The following is a 20,219-nucleotide window of genomic DNA, read 5'->3' as shown; positions in this document are numbered from 1 at the left end:
ACACACACACCCTCGCAGTCGCAGTCGCACTCGTACACACACATACTACCTGCGCACCCAGCACGCCCCCTGCTGAGGGCAGAAACTCTCTCGCCACGCCCCCCTGAGCGTTTCGAGAGAGAGAGGAGAGCGCGCGCAGGTCCAATTCAAAATGGCGTCCTTTCGGCCACATAATGTCGCTTTGTGGCTAGGGCCAAGCGACACGGACCGTTTGCTCGAGCGGATTTTTCATTCACAAGACAAAGTCGCCGACCGAAGAGAACAGCGGAATTTCCACCTTTGTCCGCTCAGCCTAACTGGCAGTTGAAGCGGCGGTAAAGCGGTCTCCACTCCACCCCTTTCCCCTCTCCCAACAGCAGGCAGTTGTCACCTGAGAAGGATTTCCGCTGAAAGTGGAAAATATGCATATGCATGAGTCGGAGCGGCGCTATTAACCAGAACCAGAGTGCCACAAAAACCGAATTAAGTTTATTTATAAAAGTAAATACAAATCGAGCATCCAGCGGTAATTGAGCGCCTGATCCGACTGAAATGCTAATCCCCTCGTCCGGATTCGATCGGATCGGATCGGCAGTGGAGCCCGCCGTTCCGAGTTGTGACCTGGTCGGCTGCGCTGCACTAATTTAAGGTAGCACTGCAAATGCACGTAATTGTTGCAATTACTTAATGAAATATTTATTAAATGCAAATTATGATTAGCCCGGGCTAGCCACTGCACTGCACTGCAGCTACTGTTCCTTTTCCCAGTGAGGCGCCTGGGCTGCGCTGTTTGTGCTGGACTAGGCCAATGGTAATACGGGTGCCCCTCTTGGCCGCGATTAATTGGCCATAAATCAAAATCAAATTACCGCCACACGAGACACGTGCAAATATGTCAAGCGAACACGTTTGCAAGTCAATCAGCCTGGCGAATTAATTTATCAACTGTCGCAGATGAGCTCGCGACATCGATAAATCAGCAGATATAGGACATCTGATCTATAAGATGACTTGACCCGTACACCATTAGTGCTGATAACATACAAATTATTATAACGACAGTTTTCAAATTTAACTGTCCAAACAAACAGAAGTTACAAGATGGTTATTGCTAGTGATTGTTGTATTAGTACGGATTGATTAGAATAACTTCCACAACCCCTCTTATCAGGAACATTCAAATAGATTAAGGTAATGAACAATTATCTCGCCAACGTTCCTATTGACCTAGTCCGCTTGCCTGTCGACCTTTCTTAGCCATTATGGCTGAGATTAACATAATGCCACTGTATTCCATGGAAGGTCATAAGTGAGCAGGAAGAGAGGAAAGCCCTTAAGCTTTTCCCATTCTGATATCTCACTTGGCCGAGAAATCACTTCCCGAAGCGGGCAAATACGGAAGCCAAATCGATTTTATTACCAAACAACATTAATTCCCAAATTAAAGCCAAGAGCGGGCATTTGGACAAATGAGACGATTAATTTTCGGCCAAGAAATCCCAAGAAGAGCCGCTCAAAGGAAATCAACGGAAAACTGGAAACGAACAGCCAGAACGCCCACTGCAGTACACTGGTACAGTGGTAAAGTAACTGGGAATCGGGGAAGGAATCCAAGGGGAAAGCGCACGGAAACACCCACGAAACTCCAGGCCGCGACCAAAGTTCCCGGCCGAATACAATTTATCATTTAAATAATAATGTGCCACAAATGACGGGACGAGTGAACGTGAACGTGAACGTGAACCCTTGTGCGAGCGAAAGGGCATAAATCAATCCGACTCGGGCCAGAAAGAGATGGCGACCTGGGCTAGCTTCTGGGGGTTGCTGCCGAGCAGTTGGCCAATTCAATGAAATGGAAACTGCCTCGGACTCCGACTCCGCTGCGACTCCAAGCCACATTTGATGGCCTGCTCACTTGACCGTCGCCACTGCAGCCAAACGGCCAAACGGCCAAATGAAATGCGAGGCGCAAGGCGCTCAAATTACATTTTAATGAGTCGAGTTGGGGTTGGGGTTGAGGATTGTGTTTGCGTTTGGGTTCCCGGCTAGCAAAAATCAAACTGCAGACTGACCTTACTTCGGAAACGGGGCAAAATAGAAGGAGCGCGGACCATTCGATGCGCCTTTCAACGCCGTAAACCGGGGAGCCCGCGAAGTGCAATGCGGTGGAGGGGGGCCAGTTTATGAATCTGTTTATGATGTACGAGGAGGCTAATGAAAGCGCCTCAGCAGGCGCCAAATTGGGTCAGGACCGCCTGCGGTTCGCCAGAGCCCAGAGTTGCGGACGCGGCCGTGGACGCACATGGAGCCAACTGGGCCTGTGTGTATTGACATTCAATTCGAAATAAATCAGAGTTTACGACTCCAGCCGAGCCAACGACTTCATCGCCCTCCTCGAGCCACTTCCACTTCCAGGCGGCGGCCTTCAAAGATCAACGCTGGTGGCTGCGGCTCCACGCTCTACGCTCGACGGTTGGCTCTCATCCTGGCGTTAATTGGCCGCGCCGACACTGGCCGTGCCAATAAATTTCCAGACCAACGGATGGCTCGGAACAGTGTTGATGTATTCATTGGATCCTAGGATTTGTGGCTCTGATCCCGGGCGTATCGCGCGTGACTCGTTGGGGCTTGCTTCCTCCTGGGACTGGGACTAGGTGATGCCAAGTGCGCCAATTAACCACCGAATCACAATGGCCGGGAAAGTGGCTGTTGTGGAAACGGGTTGGCTGCACTGGCGAAGATCTGCTATTGGGGTTTCACTCTTCGGAATGAATATGGCTTCACCGTTCTGGGGATAGTAAAATGTAGCTATTTATTAGAATAATTGCGAGTTTTAGAATTGGAAAATAACCAATTAGTTGAAATTGAAATGATAAACACATTTCTCTAGGTAGAACTCATGTAGCCCATTTCAAAACAAAAGACTTAAGCAAAAAACCCGATCGCAAGGACTAATTCGCGTAATTCGTTTTAATACACCAATTGAATATTTTCGTTCAGTATCTTTATATGAGTAAGTATACTAATTTAATTATTTGAACTTTAAAAGTTTGAAATTTTTTTAACTATATTACATGAGTGAGTGCATGGGTATTAGATAACTCTTCTAACTTGACTCGTTGAACCCATTACTGAATATTTCCACCCCTGAAATCCGCTCAACTACGAAGGGGATGCGGCAATCCCAATTTCACACTTTGGAAACCTTTTAAGCAGCGTCACTCGAAAGGAACAGCCACAAAGCACCAACCAAAACCCCAAAAAACATCAAATAGCTCAGCACCGAACCAAAATGAAATGAAATGTTTGGAAATTTGAAAATAATTGTTGACACTTTATTATTGTACTGGCGTCGGCAGTTGTTGTTGCCGTCGTTGTTATCCCAGCGACGTAACAAGTGTCTGGCCCCGCACCTTCAGCCCCCTCCTCCTGCCCTTTGACCTCTTGGCTGCACATGCGCAGGCCCGAAAAACTTCCGGCACAACAAGCAGTACAACAACAACAACTAGCAGTATGTAAATGGGAAAAATTTAGTTGTGTCACATTAAAAAGCAATTATCACCTTAAATTAACCGACGGAGTCGGAGTCGCATACATAGCCATCGAAATATTCAAATTGCGCGACTCGACATTTTTTCTAATGACTTACCAAAAGGAGCGAAGGTAGGCGGGGGAGGGGCTGTCCAAATTAACTTGTTGCTATTTTCAATTGGATGCCTTCGGTTCGGTTTGTTTGGGTTCGGGGGGTTTCAAACGGTTGCGCTTTTAATTCGTTTTAAATTGTCTCGTCGCCGTAGTTTTGTTTCCGTTTTACTCGAACGGAAAAGTTGGCTGCTCCAACTCAAAGTAAAGTTAATCATTGATACTGATTAAATCATATCTAAAATATCATTTGATCTACAACTGATTGACTCTTCAGGCACCTCTTGTAAAATATATATTATATATTTATAATTGCACCCAAAACATGTGATGCCATATTTTCACATGCTCCCATTTCCATAGACCGCAGCCCACTGTGCCCGTCCACCTCTGGGTGCTATGTGGCCTGGACATTGACAAAACAAAATGAAAACTTTTTCTGTGTTTTGATGGGAGCATTTGTCAGCGATTTTCCAGCGCCAGGCCCAAAAGCGCGCTGGAAAACATTTTGAACAATTTAATTAGAAGCACATAGGCCAGACCTCCAGCAAGCCACCCTGGCCAAATTATCATGTGCAGCAAGAGCAACGGGGAAAACCGTTTCCGATGTGATTTACGAGCAGCATGTGTGACATTTGTCGCCTCCACCTGTCCGCTTACATCAGCGGCAATTACGGAGAGAGAGGTGTTGGCTCATCTACAACTGGAGCAGCTTCACCAGCAGGAGCAGGAAGAGGCTTTCTAGGAGGGGGCACCACCAGGGAAGCTTGAGCCTCTTGGCTGTGACACTTTGCAAAGGGTGGTGGGCAAGGAAGATCTCCTCGTGGAGGTAGCACTGCTGGCGTCCGAGAGTTAGTCCTGCACTGCACTCCGCTCCTTCGTTTGTTTCCATCGGCAGACCAAGCAGGACGAAGAGAAACCACATGGATCTGCAGGGCCCTTGAAACCTATGAATCGTGGGGTCTCTGAAATCTATCAAATATGTTGTTGAATTTGGTTCCGCCTCCGAAAAATGCAAAGTTTGCTGTGACTTTCGGGGCTCAAAAGGAAAATTCGAAGCCTGAAAAGGTGTCTATTCTGGAGCTGGGCAATTAATTAACAAAGGCTACGGTCGCGGCACTGTATGCCAGCTTACCCCTTCCCCCGCTCTTTGTGTGTGAGTGATATGATTTATACTCCTGGCCGGCGCCACATCGAGAATCCTCGGCACCGGTCGGCATCTTTCATGTCTTGGAACTGGGAACTTAGAGCTCAGAACTGGGACCTCGGTGCCCAGAATACAGAATCCAGAAATCAACTTAATTCCCTGTGTGCGTGAGTGTTTTGCGGACGTTGCTAAGGATGATGCTGATGATGATGAGAGGCGGCTGCGCTTTTAATTCCCGGCCTCGTCTACCTCAACTTCAGCGTCCTGGGCTCAGTTTTCGGAAATTCTGCATCGACTTTTCACACTTCCTTCGGCTACGCTCCAATTTCAATCGGAACACCCCCGCTGACTGGCCGGCATTAAAAAGAGATTTGCTGGCTCGCTAATTATATTTTGGTACACGGCGAAAACACCTTCCGAGCCCTTAACCCGGAAACCCTTGACCTTACCCCTACCTGGGTGGGTGGTGGTGTGGCTAATGAGGTGCCCTGCAGGAAGGAAGGATTAGGCGGGTCGCAACGGAACGGATTTAGCTAATCCAAGGCCATTGCCTAGCGCCGGCTCAAAGTTCGTCTCAATTGGGTTCGCAATCGGATTCGCACTCGCAGTCGGATGCAGATTCGGATTCGGGTTCGCCCGTCGAGAACTGGGCCACCGAGTTTATGGCCCGATGCAAATGAGGCCCAAGCTCACAAGCCAAGTCAGCTAACGGTGCAGCTTCTGCTGCTATGCTACTCTGCTACTTCTACTGCGACTCTGTCCTCCAATGTTGCACTGCAGCACAGCAGCAACGCCCCCTGGTAGATCGCTCCGGGAGTCCGAGTCAGCCGCATCTATCAAGCTGCGAGGAGGGGCAGATACCCACTCCGCGCCAGAGATGAGAGCCATGTTCCCGGGTATTATAAAGTGCATTGTGGCTACCAGTTAAGTGCATGTTGCTGGCCAGAGGGTTCGGCAGACGGAGCCCAGCCCCCGACTTCTACTCCGACTTCACTTCGACTGCGGCCTCGGTAGGTGTGTAAACTATGTTGCTGCTGCCCCATGTTGCCGTTGCTGATGCTGTGCTGCATGCCGCATGTTGCTGTTGCCGCTGCCGAGCAGTCAGCAGAGCCAACCCATCAAAAGCCAAAACGCCACGGGGTAGGACCTTTTTCTTAGCTTTTTTAAGCCAGTTATTTTGATACCCTGAAACCGGGGTATATGCCTTTTTATGAGCAGCGTTTGCAATATAAGCGAAGTATACAAATATGGTTGCAATCTACATATATTTCCTTGATTGTTTAATCTTCTGATTTCACAATTTGCCAGATTATGGTTTTCGAACCATATCCATAGAGAGTAGTAAGAACTTCGGCACTCCATGGCTGGACTCCTACTTCTGTCTTAGCTGTTTGGAGCGCTTTTTGCAGCCGATCGGAGTAACCGAGTGGGCGCGTTCACGTACAACATCCACCACAAACAGCCACAGCCACATCCACGTCCGCGTTCACCTGACGCCGCCACTGCTGCTGCAGTAGAACAGCTTCTGTTTAGCATGGAAAACAGCAAACTGGGCTGGCTTTCTTCCATTCATGCAGTTGGGCCAGGCTGGCAACAAGTTGCCAAGCTATAATTACTGCATCCATGTCGCTGCAAGTTGCTACTTCATAAATTAGCATGCTGCTGCTGCTGCTGCTGTTGCTGCATGCCGCATGTGGCTCCTGCTGCTCCAGTCAGCGGTCACCTCTTTGTCATTGCCAGAACTTAGGCCAGAAATGGCGCGTTTTCCAGGGAAACAGATCGAGGGCCAAAAGCACAAATCGCAAATCACAAATCACATGGCCGGCATTAGGCTTCCGTGTGTAGTCTCCTGAAGAATAAGATGGAGCTGAAGTCCAGAGACAGCAAAGCAGCCCCAGACGAGGTCGTTCCACGCCTCCGGGCAGGCTCCTCATCCTCATCCTTTTTCTTTTTCTGTTTCCCTTGAATTCCTTGAAACAACGGAACGCCCCATGGCCCGCTCGTCCTCACCCTCATCACCACCCCAGCCCCATCACCATTCCCATCCTCCTGCTCTTGTTAGGCCCTGCCCCGCGCCACGCTGACCCACAAACAATTTGTTTTTGCATTTCGCTGAAGGGGACGCGGACCTCGGACCATGATATGGCTACAACCCCAATCCGAGTTCGTAAAAAGAGCGAGAAAAACTGGCTCTCGACATCATTATCACTGCGATCTGGGCCCCTTGCGTGTCTCTGGCTTTGCAGCTCGTCTCAAGGTTTCGATTTCAGGAAATCAATCTTGTTTTGGCCAAATACTCGTACCACCTCGGAACTTGGCCAGCTGAAATATACGAAAAGCTGGCTGCCCTGGCAATCATTAGCCCAGGTCGGTCTCCCTCGCTCTGTCTCTCTGCCTCTCTGATTCTCTCTGGAAGGGAGGACAGGAGCTGCCAGATGACCCCGGGCGCAGTCTGAGACTGGTCAACACCCAGGCCAAATGAATGGGGGGCAGGGACAGTTCCAGTCTCAGTCCCAGTCCCAGTACCCATCGGAATAGGATGCTGGTGATGAGGCTCTGACTTGGACCTGGGCTGAGACGGTGCCCCGAGCCCCGGGGCTGCAACTCGTAAGCGTTTTGAAGACCTCCAGTGCAGCACGCGATTTATATACGACACCCAGGAAACGGGCTCCGCCTGCCCCCCGAACCAGGGGCTCGTGCTCTTGCCCTGGGTCCTCTTGATCTTCTTAATTCCGGACGGGCTGGACTAAAACTTTATGCGCTCATTAACGATTTCACTTGAATCCCCATCGGATCGATGAAAAATGTGGTTTTAATTGGGATTAGGCTGGCCAAAACAACTCACTCAGGGCAGCGCAACACGTGCAACGCATCGGAGTGTTTGAAATGCTAATAAAAGATAGATTTATCATCCGATGCACAGGCGCTACCACAATGATTACAGCAAATACTCGTAGTCAACGGCAGCGCCTAACCAGGCACAACTTCACCGACTGCTGGCAACTTCATTCCCGAAAAGCGCTGCATCATGACGAGGGTTCCTTGGTTCCGCAGGCCTCTCCGGGGAGGATGATCGCGCTCCAGCGACAGGCCAAGCACTTGCGTGTGTCACTGCGGTGACGCTCAAGTGGTCGACTGGCTCCGGCTCCGGCTTCGGCTTCAGCTTCGGCTCCATCGCAGCCAACGGCAGAGGCACCTGATCCGGTTGGGTTAAAGGTGCTCGGGAGCACTGCGAGAAAATAGGGTCGCCACGCAGAGGATGCTAGTGCGGAGTTGAACTGCAAGTCATACGAAGTCATACTTCGTTTCTTCCAGTGGAGGTCGGGTCGTGAATTAAGTCATCACGCCAGGCAGAGCTAGGCTGAAGTAGGTGCTGTAAGTTCCCCAAAATCAAGAAAGACAGAGATATATGCTTGCGAACCGCCAGCCAGACACTTCTTGATGAGATTTGAGCTCATCAGCCAAGTGTCTGGCGACTGTTTGCTACCTCTGTCTGCGTACCCGGCTGGCAGATGATGATGAATGGGCCGAGTTGACATATGAGGGTTTTAATCGTCATAGAAAACCTACGCATGCGATTCGGGCATTAAAGTTGTAGAAGCAGCTTCGAAATAGAAATCACAGAACGAGAAACAGAACATCGCCGAAATAGAGACAAAACAGACTTCCTTACTCATCGCCAGAAATTGATGAGTGGACTGGACGGCTGGAGGGGGCAACTGTGTCCAGGCACTCCCACGCTCTGCTCCGCGGCCTTGTTATCCTGATCCTGGACAACCGGCGGCCCCTTTCAAGCGCCTGCACAAACACTTGACTTTTGGGCAAATCATCTGCGCCGGAGGATCAATGGGGCAGCGCCCCTTCTGGCCTCGTCAAAAGGATCAATCGGCTTTCAACAAGTTTGTGCGCCTTTTGTTGGTTCAGTTTGGAAGTGCCGAAAAGAAAGCAGAGCTGGGCGGGAAGCGGCAGCGAATGTCAGTCAAGGGGCATTGATTATGATCATCAAATTATTGAGCACCCATGAGCAGGCTGGCTGGCTGGCTGGCACAAAACGCCCCTTCCGCAGAGCAGTAAGATGAAGACGTGAACTGTGCGCGGTGCTACATGGATACATGTGTCCGTCCGCTCTTGGCCACAACCACCTAAAACTGCTGACACAATCGAAGCAATTAAATCGTATGACGCTGCCCAAACCCAAATGCAATCGAAGTCCGATGAGGAGATGCGATGGAGATGGAAATGGAGTTCCCCATGGGCCGAAGTCAATCGAAGAGGCTTCACCTCTCGAGGAGCGGCAGGCGACGATCTCAACAGCGATAAATTGTTGTTTTCGAGTCTTTACAACCTTAACAGGTGAGAAAATGGGTTCACTGGTTGCCCCGGCCGGGCTGGAACATGCTGATCTCATGCCCCCGCCTTGGACCGACTTCACTTCGAGGTCTGGGCAGGCCCATTCATGAGTCCTGCTCTTCTAATTCGTTTGTCCCAGCCGGGGCCCTGATGCCAACCAATGACGATCGCGGCCGGGTATCTCCAATCTCCATTTATTTCCACAGCTCAGCAAATCTTCACGAGCCGATGGGCGATGTCCGATGGCCGAATCTCCCGGCCGGTGGATAATTTCACCCATAAATTGAACGCAACTTCCGTTGCGATTGCGCGCCCGCGATAAAGGTTTTTGGCCCGGTTTGGGGTTTGATCTGATTTGGTCCGGTCGAGGTCACCCATCAATGGGTTGCACGGATGGTTGGGAGTGAGTGGTGGTGAAGTGGATGCGATTGGTCTTTAATCTGTTGCAGTCGAGTGGAAGCCAGAAAAGGGCCAGCAGGAAGTTCGTATCTACATTTTCGAGTTACAATTTTACAAAATACGAATGCAGCTCTCGATCGAATATGTATGTACTAACCTGAGCAGGTTATTATATATATAATATTATAATGCTATGTTCAATCTTCTAGAGCATGGAGCAAGAGATAGGCGGAAGTAAAATAACTGATCTAGGGAACCAACTAACAAATGACAGGTTTAAGGTCAGCTTAATATTTCCCATTACTCAACTGGGAGGCTGCCGTAGTTCGAGTTACTAGCGAAACGAGTTCGAATCCGCATCCATCGGATGGGGATTGGATTCAGATGAAAAGCAAAGATCAGAGCGAAATCAATCAGTTGGCATGGGGCTTATGCAATCGGCAGGTCTCAGTGCGAACCAAAGGCAATTAGGCTAATTGCTGGCAGCACAATCAAATGATAACATGGCTCAAACTCCGACTTCAGGGACGCCAGCTGGAAGAATATCAAGCAACGCAGTCGAATGTTTTTCAGATATTTTCCAGAATTTCGCTTTTCGATTTCCGTCGACTTTTCCACGCTGGCAAGGCTAGCGGCAAATTGGCGGCAATTTATTAATTCAAAATGGCCAGCAGAAAAAAAAAAAAAAACGGAGAGAAACGCAAATCCTATTTGTCAATTTATTTGCCCAAGTATGCGTGCAATCACAACAAACAACAGAGCAGCAACAAATGCCAATTGCTTAAGCAAAATTGCGCATAATTGACATTTTTCCAATTTTCCCACTCGTGGGTTCAGCGGGGGCTGAGGTCACTGTTTGATAGCCCATCCCCTTCCCCAGCACGAACCCTCCCTCCACCATCTACCATCCACCGTCCACCGTCCACCGTCCTCCCTCCTCCAATACCCGCCACGCCCGCACTATAAAACTGTCCGCGGGAATGATTTAATTTCCCAAATATTGTCGAACATAAATTCCATGTCTAGTGGTGTGGGTATCCTAGATCTTGGCCAAGTGTCAAGTGGTATTAAAAGAAGTTGCCGCCGAGGCTGGACCGCACGAAATCGGCATTTATGGTTTGTTTGCGACCACTCATTAGCCTGGTCAGCAGCCCTACTCTACCGAGTACCATGCCATGGCCCATAACGAAGGACCGGCAGTCCCTGGCCTCGTCCTCATCCCCGCTCTCGAATGTGTCGCATTGTGTGGCTTCCACAATTATGAGCCTTTTGTTGCTCAATCTGCCGCAACACTTGTTGCATTGTGCTGGCTTTGTGCCTGTGTGTGGGTTCCATAGTTTCCGCCTAAAAGGATTTCACAGCTCATAGATAATCCCATTGGCACAGGAATGGGATTGGGACTCCTTTGTCCGTTCTGGCCTGTTCTGCGGCAGACAGGCAGAAGGCGTTGGCTCCCAGCTCCTCTCTCCACATGTCCATTTGCGGGTATTTTGAGCACTTTCGACGACCTTAAGCCATAAGGCGATATTCGGTGTGGATGGTATAGATCTATGTACAAATTAGTAAGACTAGCCTTATTTATCCAACTCGCATTTTTTGTGCGGAAATGAAACACTGTACCGGCAGATACACCCTTTCACAGACGATCCGATAGCCCACTCCACCAGTTTGGGAATTCTAAGGCTGCGTGAGATGTCGTCTTGGTATTTTGCTGCCTCTGACAATGTCATGATGGCGTCTTGAAAACACTGAAACGGAAACGTAGATGGAACACAAACACAGTGTCTGACAAGTTGCCCCTTTCCGTTCCAACGGCCCTGCCCCCGCCCTGCCCCTACCATCCCCTCATCACTGCCATCCCCTCACCCCGCCGCCCATGGGATCTTGGCCATATAGCGTGCGTGGCGGCGGCGGCAAAAGTGGCCCCTATCATTATGGCTGTCGTCTTAGCCGAAATTGGTCGGAGTAGCAGCAAACAACAAGATTTCTCGCTGCGGATGCTCTTCCAGAATGGGCGCCTCCTTTCCCTGTCCCTTGCCGTCCCCGATTTCTGATTTCTAGGCCTAAACCTAATATTTCGGCTGAGAGACCACTCTTAGGCATTTTCCCCATTTTTCTGTCTTTGGCGGGGAAAAAATTGATTTACGACTTCCGCTGGCAATGAAAATTCACTTTGGGCTTTGAAAACACTTTGAGCCACTTCTGTCTTCAGTCTTGTGGGTTTTTGGCCACTGGGTCCGCGAGATCGCCGATTGAGCTCTAGTCGCCGCTCGGGGTGCTCATTTTTATAGACTCATTTAAGGCGATTATTTAGCAATTTTTTAAGACATTTCTGTCGACGTTTTTTCGCATACAGGCTGGCTCGGCTCCTCGCCAGTTAGTGGCGAAATTTATGGCTCAGAAAGTGAATCATTTAAGTTAATGACTTTCAGACGTGTTTCACACCGAAGTGCGAGCGGGATGTCCATACGGCACTCAGCGGAGTGCGACCGAGACGGAGCTAGGCGATGGCCGATTGACTTGACTCACTAGCCAAGACAAGTAGCCGCCGTGATTGATAATGCGCTGATTGAATTATGGCCATAAGTGTAATTTGGCCAGTGGCGTAGCCAACAAGAACGAATTCGGCTTGGAGAGGAGAATGGGGACTATAGACCGACCACAAGGATCTATGTGATAATTGGATGAAGTCATATGCTTGGAGATCTTTTGAAACTGGTCGGCATACGAATATTACAATGTATGAAATTAGACCCCCGTTGTCCATTTCCTTGGCTCGTAGTGGGCCCTTGATAGAGACGCTTCTATGGACACCATCGCAGGTCTAGGCCACCTTATCATTTGTTGCTGCTCTCCACCGATCCAAAGATCCCAAATGGAAGTCGGAATTTGTCTGCCCGGCCTGGGGGCGTTTTTGGGGTTTTATTTTTCAGAGTCGGACTGAAGCGAGCCGGGTTTTGTTTTGCGGTTCGTTTTGTCTTCTGTGTTTTGGCGGCAAATCAAACCGAGTTTATGAAATTGGCAAATTGGCTTATGGGCAGTCGCGGCGGCGAACCAAAGCGGCTTGATGGGCGACCCAGACCCAGGTCGGAATTGAAGTTGGAGTTGGCGCTGGAGAGTTCCAGTTCCAGTCACAGTCGCAGTCGCAGTTGAAACCCAAGTCCAGGTCCCAATCCTATCTATGCGTGCCAAAGCGCCAATGGCGTTTTAATTTGAAGTTGGGACCGGCGTCAGCTGCCGAGCGTTTATGAGCTGCCTGACTGACTGCCGACTGCCGTTGACTTTTATTTATTTAATGTTTCGGCCTTAGTTTGTGCTTCTTTATTATTTTATTTGGCTTTTCCTGTGTCTGTGCCAGTGCCAGTGCGAACCTGGTCACCGTCTACCTGCAATGACGAGCGAGATCGCTGCAAAACTGGATTAAGTCCCTTCTACGCCCTAATCCCGGCTGGACTTGCTGGTCCTTGCTGCGATGCTCTCCTACTAAAGGAGAAGTCCTGACCGAGACCTGAGACCGGAGACCTGAGACCTGAGACATGGCGCCAGTCAGTCAATCGAGGCCCCTGACGAGCACTAATAGGATCAGCAATGCTGTCTGAGCCCTGGCGTGAAATCCGCAAATGTTGTTTACCCTGCCCGAAAAGGGGTTGACCCCTGACCTCTCTGCACACCCACTCGCCCGAGTGCAAAGTATGGCAAGTAGGTGTCTCTGTGTTTATTTGTTTTGAGCCCTACAACGCAGCAACTCCGGTTCTGGCCTGCTTTTTCGACTGTCACCACTGCTCAGTCTCAGACTTGAGCACCGCCAAAAGCAGAGGCTGTCCGTCCGTTGGATTGGGATGAGTATGAGTCAACAGAAAAGAGGTGATGGTCTCGAAAAGTTCGCATCGATGCGATGCTGATGGGAAAATCGGGCGAACAATGAGAGCCGAGAAAGGCGCACAAAGCTCTCCTCTGGAGAGCCGCATCAAGATATGGAAGCATATACTGGAGTCGGGGTAAGTACTGATCCGGCCATCATTATGGCTTTCGATAGCAATTATCCGCTACCGTTTAATTGCGCGCTTGGCGATTTTGTGGGCCGCTGCTGGCTGATTTTTCACACGCACTTGCCGCTGCCCACCTGCCGCTCCACCGCTCCACCGCTCCACCTCCCCTCCCCCGCACATGGGCCGATTGAACCACCACCCACTCTGTGAATGCTGTCATGTGTCTAATGAGTCGCTGGCCCAGTTCGCAAGTTGGCCCAAAGTTAGCGTCCTTTGTGTAATTTGCACACTTGCATGGGCATTTGCATTTCCTATTTTCCCCATTTCACAGTTCACATTTCCACTTGCCACTTTCGCATTTCCATCTACCACGCACTCCGATGGACGGATGGGCTCGCCGGAAACTTTGAGGGTAATTTGCATATGGAACTTTTAAATCATACTGCTCGAAGTTGGCCCACGACACCTGGGCTTACGTCTGCAATCGCAGGAGGAGCAGCTGCGTCGATGGACACATTTATCAAGGAACTCGCAGTGCGGCGTGCCCCAAAATAACTATATACTCGCAAACAGTATCCCAGATTATATTTCACAATTGTAAATTTATCAATATAGTAGTAGAATTAGCCCAGGGGAAGGCGACTTTCCTGAGCAAAATCCTTAAGATTCGCATGGTTCTATAATTAATTCAGTGCGCGGAATATTTCCCAGTTTATGGGCGCCATAAAGCAGTTCCCGAGATCCCGAACAAACGAGGCGAGTCATCTCATCGAATGGACAGACGCGATCACTTAATTACCTGTGCGAACTTTTCAACCGCGCCCCAGTAGGAGAAGGTACAGTGAGCACTCGCTACGGCGGCGAGGCGGGCGGGGCAAGCAGTTGCAGGTGGGACTGACGTTTTCACCTTGTTAATTATGCGCATGGTCATGCTAAAATCGCGTAATGAGTGACGGCCATTGAGAGTTGCATTGTCAGCAGAGAATGATAGTTTAATCGTGAGGGGTTCTGGCGAGGATTGGGGAGCAGAGCGGGCCGGCCGGTCACAGGGTGTCCTAGCACATGTACAGCTTGGAGGGCTTCATTCGGCCGTACTCCCCGTTCTCGGTGACCGCAACTTTGAGGCCCGTAATGCCGTCTTGCTCCAGCATCTTCAGATCCTCCAAGCCTTCGGCTACCTCCTGGGCGGTCACCATGAACTTCTTGGCCAGGCGCCTCCTGTTGGCGTACTTGAGGAAGTGGCCGTCGCCGTACCGCTGGCGACTCGTCAGATAGATCTGGTCGATCCGCTGGTAGTGGCAGCACTGCATCTTAGGGTACCACGCGAAGGTCTCCTGCCAGTGCCTCGTCGTCCTTTCCATGGCATGGCTGAAGGCGAGCTGGTAGCGCAGCTGCTCCGTGGTCACTATGTCCGCCGGCATCTTGTCAGGGGTGTGGGGTTGTGTTTACTTTACTTCGTGTCCTTCTGGTTGTGGAGTGGATGGATATATGTGTCCGAAATGTGTGAAGTTTGTGGCTGGCCCACCTGATTGGCAGCTGAGTTGCCAGTCCCGAGTGCCAATCCCGTTTTCTGTGTGCTCCCTAATCGCATTAGCAGCCACTTGACAGGCGACAGGTGCAGTGCATCCAGGTCACTGCCAGCCGCCACCTGTGCAGAAACTCTGCACATAATTCTTAACGCTTATGAACTGGGCTGGTCTGAAAGGTATGTACATGTTTAAGTTAACTTCCGTCACTACACTATATTTATTTTCGTAAATCTCAGTAATGTGACAAATACATCACATCAGACCCACTTAGACTTACTATGTTGATATTGGTCCTGCTGACCGCCATCCAATACTAAAACGGACCTTACCAATATTTCAGCTTATGGGTTGAAGAGCTTGTATATCATTGGATATGACTGTTTAGCTCTTGGTGAAGTATAGGATGACATCGGTGAGCGGAATGCCCGCGACCATCCATGTGCTGTTCATCATGCATCTGCCATCGGGGATGATCGACTGGACCAGCTTGTTCAGGTGCTGCACGGGAAGCTTGTCGAGCACGACATCGTGCTGTGGGTGGGGGACGAAGGCGGAGATTAGACGGCAGGACATGGCAACGGTCACTCACGTCGTAGGGGCAGGTGTGATTCAGGTTCGAGTAGGGGGCGAAGGTCTGGTAGACCCAGTTGGCGACCACGTGCTTGCGGTCCCGCAGGAACTTGCAGGAGTCCACCTTGAAATCAAAGTTGTACAGGAGTCGCCTGTTCTCGCGCATCCTCATCCTGGTTTTTAGCGAAAGGTACTTGTAGGTGCGATTCACAGACTTCAAGTAGCAGTACTCAAAGTCCATGAACATCCTGTCGCGCACGAGGCAGACTACATTATTGAATTCGAAGTGTCCTCGGATCTTTGGATATCAATTTTTCTATATAACTAGAACATCGAGTACCAAAACCTGAAATACTCCAAAAGTTATTAATTGTGATTGCTCGGTCCATTGCTGTTTTGAAATTGGCAGCCGATATTAAATAATCGCTGAGAATCCATTGAGTGTTTAATAACTTATTTTAATGGGCATTTAAAACACACAGCATTCGAATAAACCTATTCCAGCAAATTGACCCTCAAAATGCCAGCGATTATGCGATTAATTAAGAAATTTGTTGATATTTGATTATTATTTATAGAGTATATTCCACCATTGTGGTCCATTTTGTATGATCTAAAAAGTTGATATTTCAAAATGTGCTAAACCCACGGAAATTAGATTGTGTTGGTTTGTGGCACGGATAAATTCTCGGCAATGTTTTCGGGCGGCTTAAGTCCACACTGAGTAGTATCAGTGTTCCAAACCACCGTACTTTAAATGAACCGATATCGGTTTTGTTCCATCCCTAATGCATTGTTTACGTTTTTTGGCGCGATTTATTTACTAGCGGAAATCCAAACTGTCTGTGCGTCCTTATTAGTTGAATAAACCAAGGAACGAAAATGCCAGAGGCGGATAGGGAGCTGGTCAACATCAGGCGCTTCCTGAAGGAGCGCCTCCAGCGAGACTACACCACCCTTAGGGGCTACGCAGAGGAGCGGTCCAATGTGCGCCTATTGCTGCAACGCACGGCTGAAATGGGGGAATCCAACTCCTTGCTGCTCATTGGGCCGCGGGGATCCGGAAAAACAACGGTATGAGTCCAGGACCTACCGGAAAACCAATACAGTAATCTATACTCTCAACTTCCTTAGCTCATCAACTCCGTGCTGGCGGACTTGCTGCCCAATAAATCGTTCGGGGAAAACACTTTGATCGTCCACCTGGACGGTAATCTGCACACGGACGACCGAGTGGCCCTGAAGTCCATCACTGTGCAGATGCAGCTGGAGAACGCTGCGGACGGCAAAGTGTTCGGCTCGTTCGCCGAGAACCTCGCCTTCCTGCTCCAGTGTCTTAAGTCGGGCGGTAAGAATTCCAAGAGCGTGGTCTTTATCCTCGAGGAGTTCGACCTCTTCTGTGCCCACCACAACCAGACTCTGCTCTACAACCTCTTCGACGTCTCCCAGTCAGCCCAGGCGCCCATCTGCGTGCTTGGCGTTACCTGTCGGCTCGACGTGATCGAGCTGCTGGAGAAGCGGGTCAAGTCGCGCTTCTCGCACCGACAGGTCTTTCTCTTTCCCAGCTCGCAGCGCTTTGAGGAGTATGTTGACCTTTGCAAGGATCTACTGTCCCTTCCCACCGGCAATTCACTGTTGCTGGCGGCGGAGAGAATCTATAACCTACAAAACATCCAGTCGGGGGCACTTTACTTCTCCCGAAACCATTTTGACCCCGGGGAGTACGGCTTCTCGCCCAGACTACGCGATGCCTGGAACAAGCAGATATGCAAAGTCCTGGCCACTCAGCAGGCAAGAAGCACCCTCCAATCGCTCCATGACTTCGACATCAGCGAGGCCTATCTCAAGAACTTCCTATTCCGCCTGGTGGCACATCTCCGACCGCAATCTCCCCACATTACAGCCGAAAAAATGGCTGCGGTGGGATCACAGTTTGAGGGCGACGACAAGATAGAGCTGCTTTGCGGGCTCTCAGTCCTGGAACTGTGCCTTATCATCGCCATCAAGCACCATTCGGAGATTTACGATCGCGACCCCTTTAACTTCGAGATCATCTACGCGCGCTTTTCGAAGTTTGCCAAAGTGTCCACCACAATGCAGGCAGTGGAGCGGTCCATTGTCCTGAAGGCCTTCGAGCATTTACGCATCGCAGAGCTGATCATGCCGCTCTCCGGTGGAGCTGGCGGGGGCGTAGGCAAGGTGCAGAAAGAGTTTGAGATGCATAAGCTGGCGCTGACATACGGCCAGATTCAGCACTGTGTGCAGCGATACCAGGCCCTTCCCACAGAGGTTGCCCAGTGGGCGCAAAGCTCTCTGATCTAGCAGTAGATCAAAAATCCTTGTTATATTTATTAAGTATTTCGAAAAAAATCGTACAGAATCATTTAGTTGGTAATGCCCTGTTTAGGAAATTAAATAAACTACTTTTAATCTTCAAAACGTATAAACGTAAAAATGTACGCACTTAATTGTGGCCAGGCATTTAGGTCAGGTTAGTTCAGTTTTATCTGCTTTGCACTTTCCGATCGATAATGCTAATTCCTGGAGTCGCCCCCATTTCTGTTCCACGCAAGATGCGGGTGGATCTCGATATATAAAGGCCACCAATTGTGGAGCAGGAGTCAGGTGAAGTTTCAGTCGCATCAGCATGAGAATCATAACAGTCCTGTCCGTTTCGCTCTTGGTGGCTCTTGTGGCCATCAGCCAGGCAGACGACAGTAGTCCAGGATTCTTCCTAAAGATCACCAAGAACGTACCGCGGCTGGGCAAGCGAGGCGAGAACTTTGCCATAAAGAACCTAAAGACCATTCCTCGCATAGGACGAAGTGAGCACGTGAGTCATACCCAAGGGCTTTCCTTAAAGATATTTATAAACCATGAACGATTTCCAGAGCTCTGTGACTCCTCTGCTGGCCTGGCTATGGGATCTGGACACGAGTCCAAGCAAGCGGCGCTTGCCCGCAGGGGAATCAGCAGCAAAGGAGCAGGAACTTAACGTGGTACAGCCCGTCAACTCGAATACGCTCCTTGAGCTGCTCGACAACAATGCTATACCCAGCGAGCAGGTGAAGTTCGTCCACTGGAAGGACTTCGATCGTGCCCTCCAGGCAGATGCAGATCTGTACAGCAAGGTTATCCAGCTGGGACGCCGTCCGGACCAGCACCTCAAGCAGACCCTCAGCTTCGGCAGCTTCGTTCCCATCTTCGGCGACGACCAGAATCCGGACTTCATGATGTACAAAAACAACGAGGATCAGGAACTTTACGGCGGGGGAAATCGCTACGATCGCCAATTCCTCAAGTACAACATCCTGTGAGAGGTGAAGTATTCGATTTGAATACGGACAAAGGAATATGACATTATATATAACTTACCATCACTGCTAGCTAGTGTGTTCCAATATATCCGGAGCCTTGAAAATGGTCCAAGCAAGAATTTGAATATCTTCTCATTTGGATAATCCCAGAAATCAAATGCCTCTTTTGTAATTACAAAAAACCCCTCTAAACGATAGCAAACATAATAAATTTCGGCCATATGGGAATGACTCATCCTCTATAAGGTAAGTCTTCTCCAAGTCTTCGTTAGAATGCTTTCCCATTAGTACGTAAGTACGAAAGTGTCAACATAATGTGCGTTCTGGAACTGTCAAGAGAAAGTCGAGATCCGGATTGCGGTTGCCTGTAGCAGAGCCTTTCTTTATCGCATTCCCGGAAGGAATCGAATGGGATCAGCGCAGTAACGGTGCTTCTTTGACCAGGTCCACTCCACTGCAATCCGCATCTCAATCTGGCGAGTCAACAACCCAGCGGTCTTCTTTTGGCGGCGATGTGCGAATGTGGGGAGGCTGACTCAACGGAGCGAGCTCGGGCTTATCAAATTTATGTGGCCCGTGATGTTAGGAAATTCCAGCGATCGCATTCTTCTGCTCCCTTTTGCCGACTTTTACCTTTTAATTGAATTAAGCGATCTGCCCGCGAATTGAATTCCCAAACAGGATGATGGCGCCGTCGCATTCTGGAATTTGATGTGTTTATTTTGTTTAATTAGCGTGCTGCTGTTAAGTATGCTGACCAGAATTCGCCACAATCCAGTAATCCCGCGGCTCATCAACAACTTCAATTACAAGCCCGGCTTGATCGGACTCAGACGCGATGACGACGCAAACTTGACTTTGAAATTTTTGCAATGCCTCACTGATGTTCGGCTCGGTGCTGGTTGTTATTGTTTTTGGTCTTTTTGATTGTTTACTTTGGTTTTTAATTTCTATTTTCAGTGCAAGCGTAGAACAAGTTTGCTAGTGGCTCCAGGGGCTTAGGCAGCCAAATGTAAGGGGGGACTGCGAGTCGTCCTTAAGTCTTTGGCTCCAGAGCGACTGAAACATTTTGCTGCATGAGAGAATCCATAGTCTATGAAACTGGACTACCTAACACAGAATATTTAAACATTCCCACCCATTGAGGTTCCAAATCCTCGATGGCATCGACGTGCGCCTCTGTTTTTTTCGGGGGGCTCCCGATCTCCCACCCGCTGCCGCACTCCCTCTCGCTTTCGCTCCCCGCCACTTTCGCTCTGCCGTGCGATTGCGCTCTCTGCGCTCTCCCGCCGCCAAA

At 49.7% G+C, this 20,219-nt stretch overlaps 5 protein-coding genes and 1 long non-coding RNA gene across 6 annotated transcripts; 2 read left to right on the top strand and 4 right to left on the bottom strand.

The window, feature by feature from the left end:
• Positions 1-3,903: 3,903 nt before the first annotated feature.
• On the bottom strand, positions 3,904-4,643 carry LOC117137005. Its single transcript, XM_033298191.1, has one exon. It carries the CDS (start codon positions 4,544-4,546, stop codon positions 4,319-4,321), a length of 228 nt encoding a protein of 75 aa, XP_033154082.1. The 5' UTR covers positions 4,547-4,643; the 3' UTR covers positions 3,904-4,318.
• A 9,420-nt stretch (positions 4,644-14,063) lies between these two features.
• On the bottom strand, positions 14,064-15,237 carry LOC117136521. The gene has a single exon (XM_033297466.1). It carries the CDS (start codon positions 14,925-14,927, stop codon positions 14,562-14,564), a length of 366 nt encoding a protein of 121 aa, XP_033153357.1. The 5' UTR covers positions 14,928-15,237; the 3' UTR covers positions 14,064-14,561.
• A 179-nt stretch (positions 15,238-15,416) lies between these two features.
• On the bottom strand, positions 15,417-16,090 carry LOC117138648. The gene is made up of 3 exons (XM_033300867.1): positions 16,082-16,090; positions 15,625-15,903; positions 15,417-15,566 (listed from the first exon to the last, which is right to left on the bottom strand). The coding sequence occupies exons 1-3, from the start codon at positions 16,088-16,090 to the stop codon at positions 15,417-15,419; spliced, it is 438 nt and encodes a 145-aa protein (XP_033156758.1).
• A 297-nt stretch (positions 16,091-16,387) lies between these two features.
• On the top strand, positions 16,388-17,966 carry LOC117138059 (origin recognition complex subunit 4). Its single transcript, XM_033299881.1, has 2 exons — positions 16,388-16,679; positions 16,740-17,966. Exons 1-2 carry the CDS (start codon positions 16,488-16,490, stop codon positions 17,925-17,927), a joined length of 1,380 nt encoding a protein of 459 aa, XP_033155772.1. The 5' UTR covers positions 16,388-16,487; the 3' UTR covers positions 17,928-17,966.
• A 54-nt stretch (positions 17,967-18,020) lies between these two features.
• Positions 18,021-19,041, top strand: LOC117138064. The gene is made up of 2 exons (XM_033299887.1): positions 18,021-18,438; positions 18,497-19,041. Exons 1-2 carry the CDS (start codon positions 18,253-18,255, stop codon positions 18,920-18,922), a joined length of 612 nt encoding a protein of 203 aa, XP_033155778.1. The 5' UTR covers positions 18,021-18,252; the 3' UTR covers positions 18,923-19,041.
• Positions 19,042-19,554: 513 nt separating this feature from the next.
• On the bottom strand, positions 19,555-20,167 carry LOC117138066. Its single transcript, XR_004459177.1, has 2 exons — positions 19,681-20,167; positions 19,555-19,623 (listed from the first exon to the last, which is right to left on the bottom strand). It is a non-coding gene; the product is annotated as an uncharacterized LOC117138066 (long non-coding RNA).
• Between the last annotated feature and the right edge of the window lie 52 nt (positions 20,168-20,219).

The sequence above is a fragment of the Drosophila mauritiana genome, chromosome 2R, assembly GCF_004382145.1.
Source record: "Drosophila mauritiana strain mau12 chromosome 2R, ASM438214v1, whole genome shotgun sequence".
NCBI classification, from domain to species: domain Eukaryota; kingdom Metazoa; phylum Arthropoda; class Insecta; order Diptera; family Drosophilidae; genus Drosophila; species Drosophila mauritiana.
Note: the sequence above shows the minus strand (reverse complement) of the source record. Positions and strands in the feature narration are given on the sequence as shown.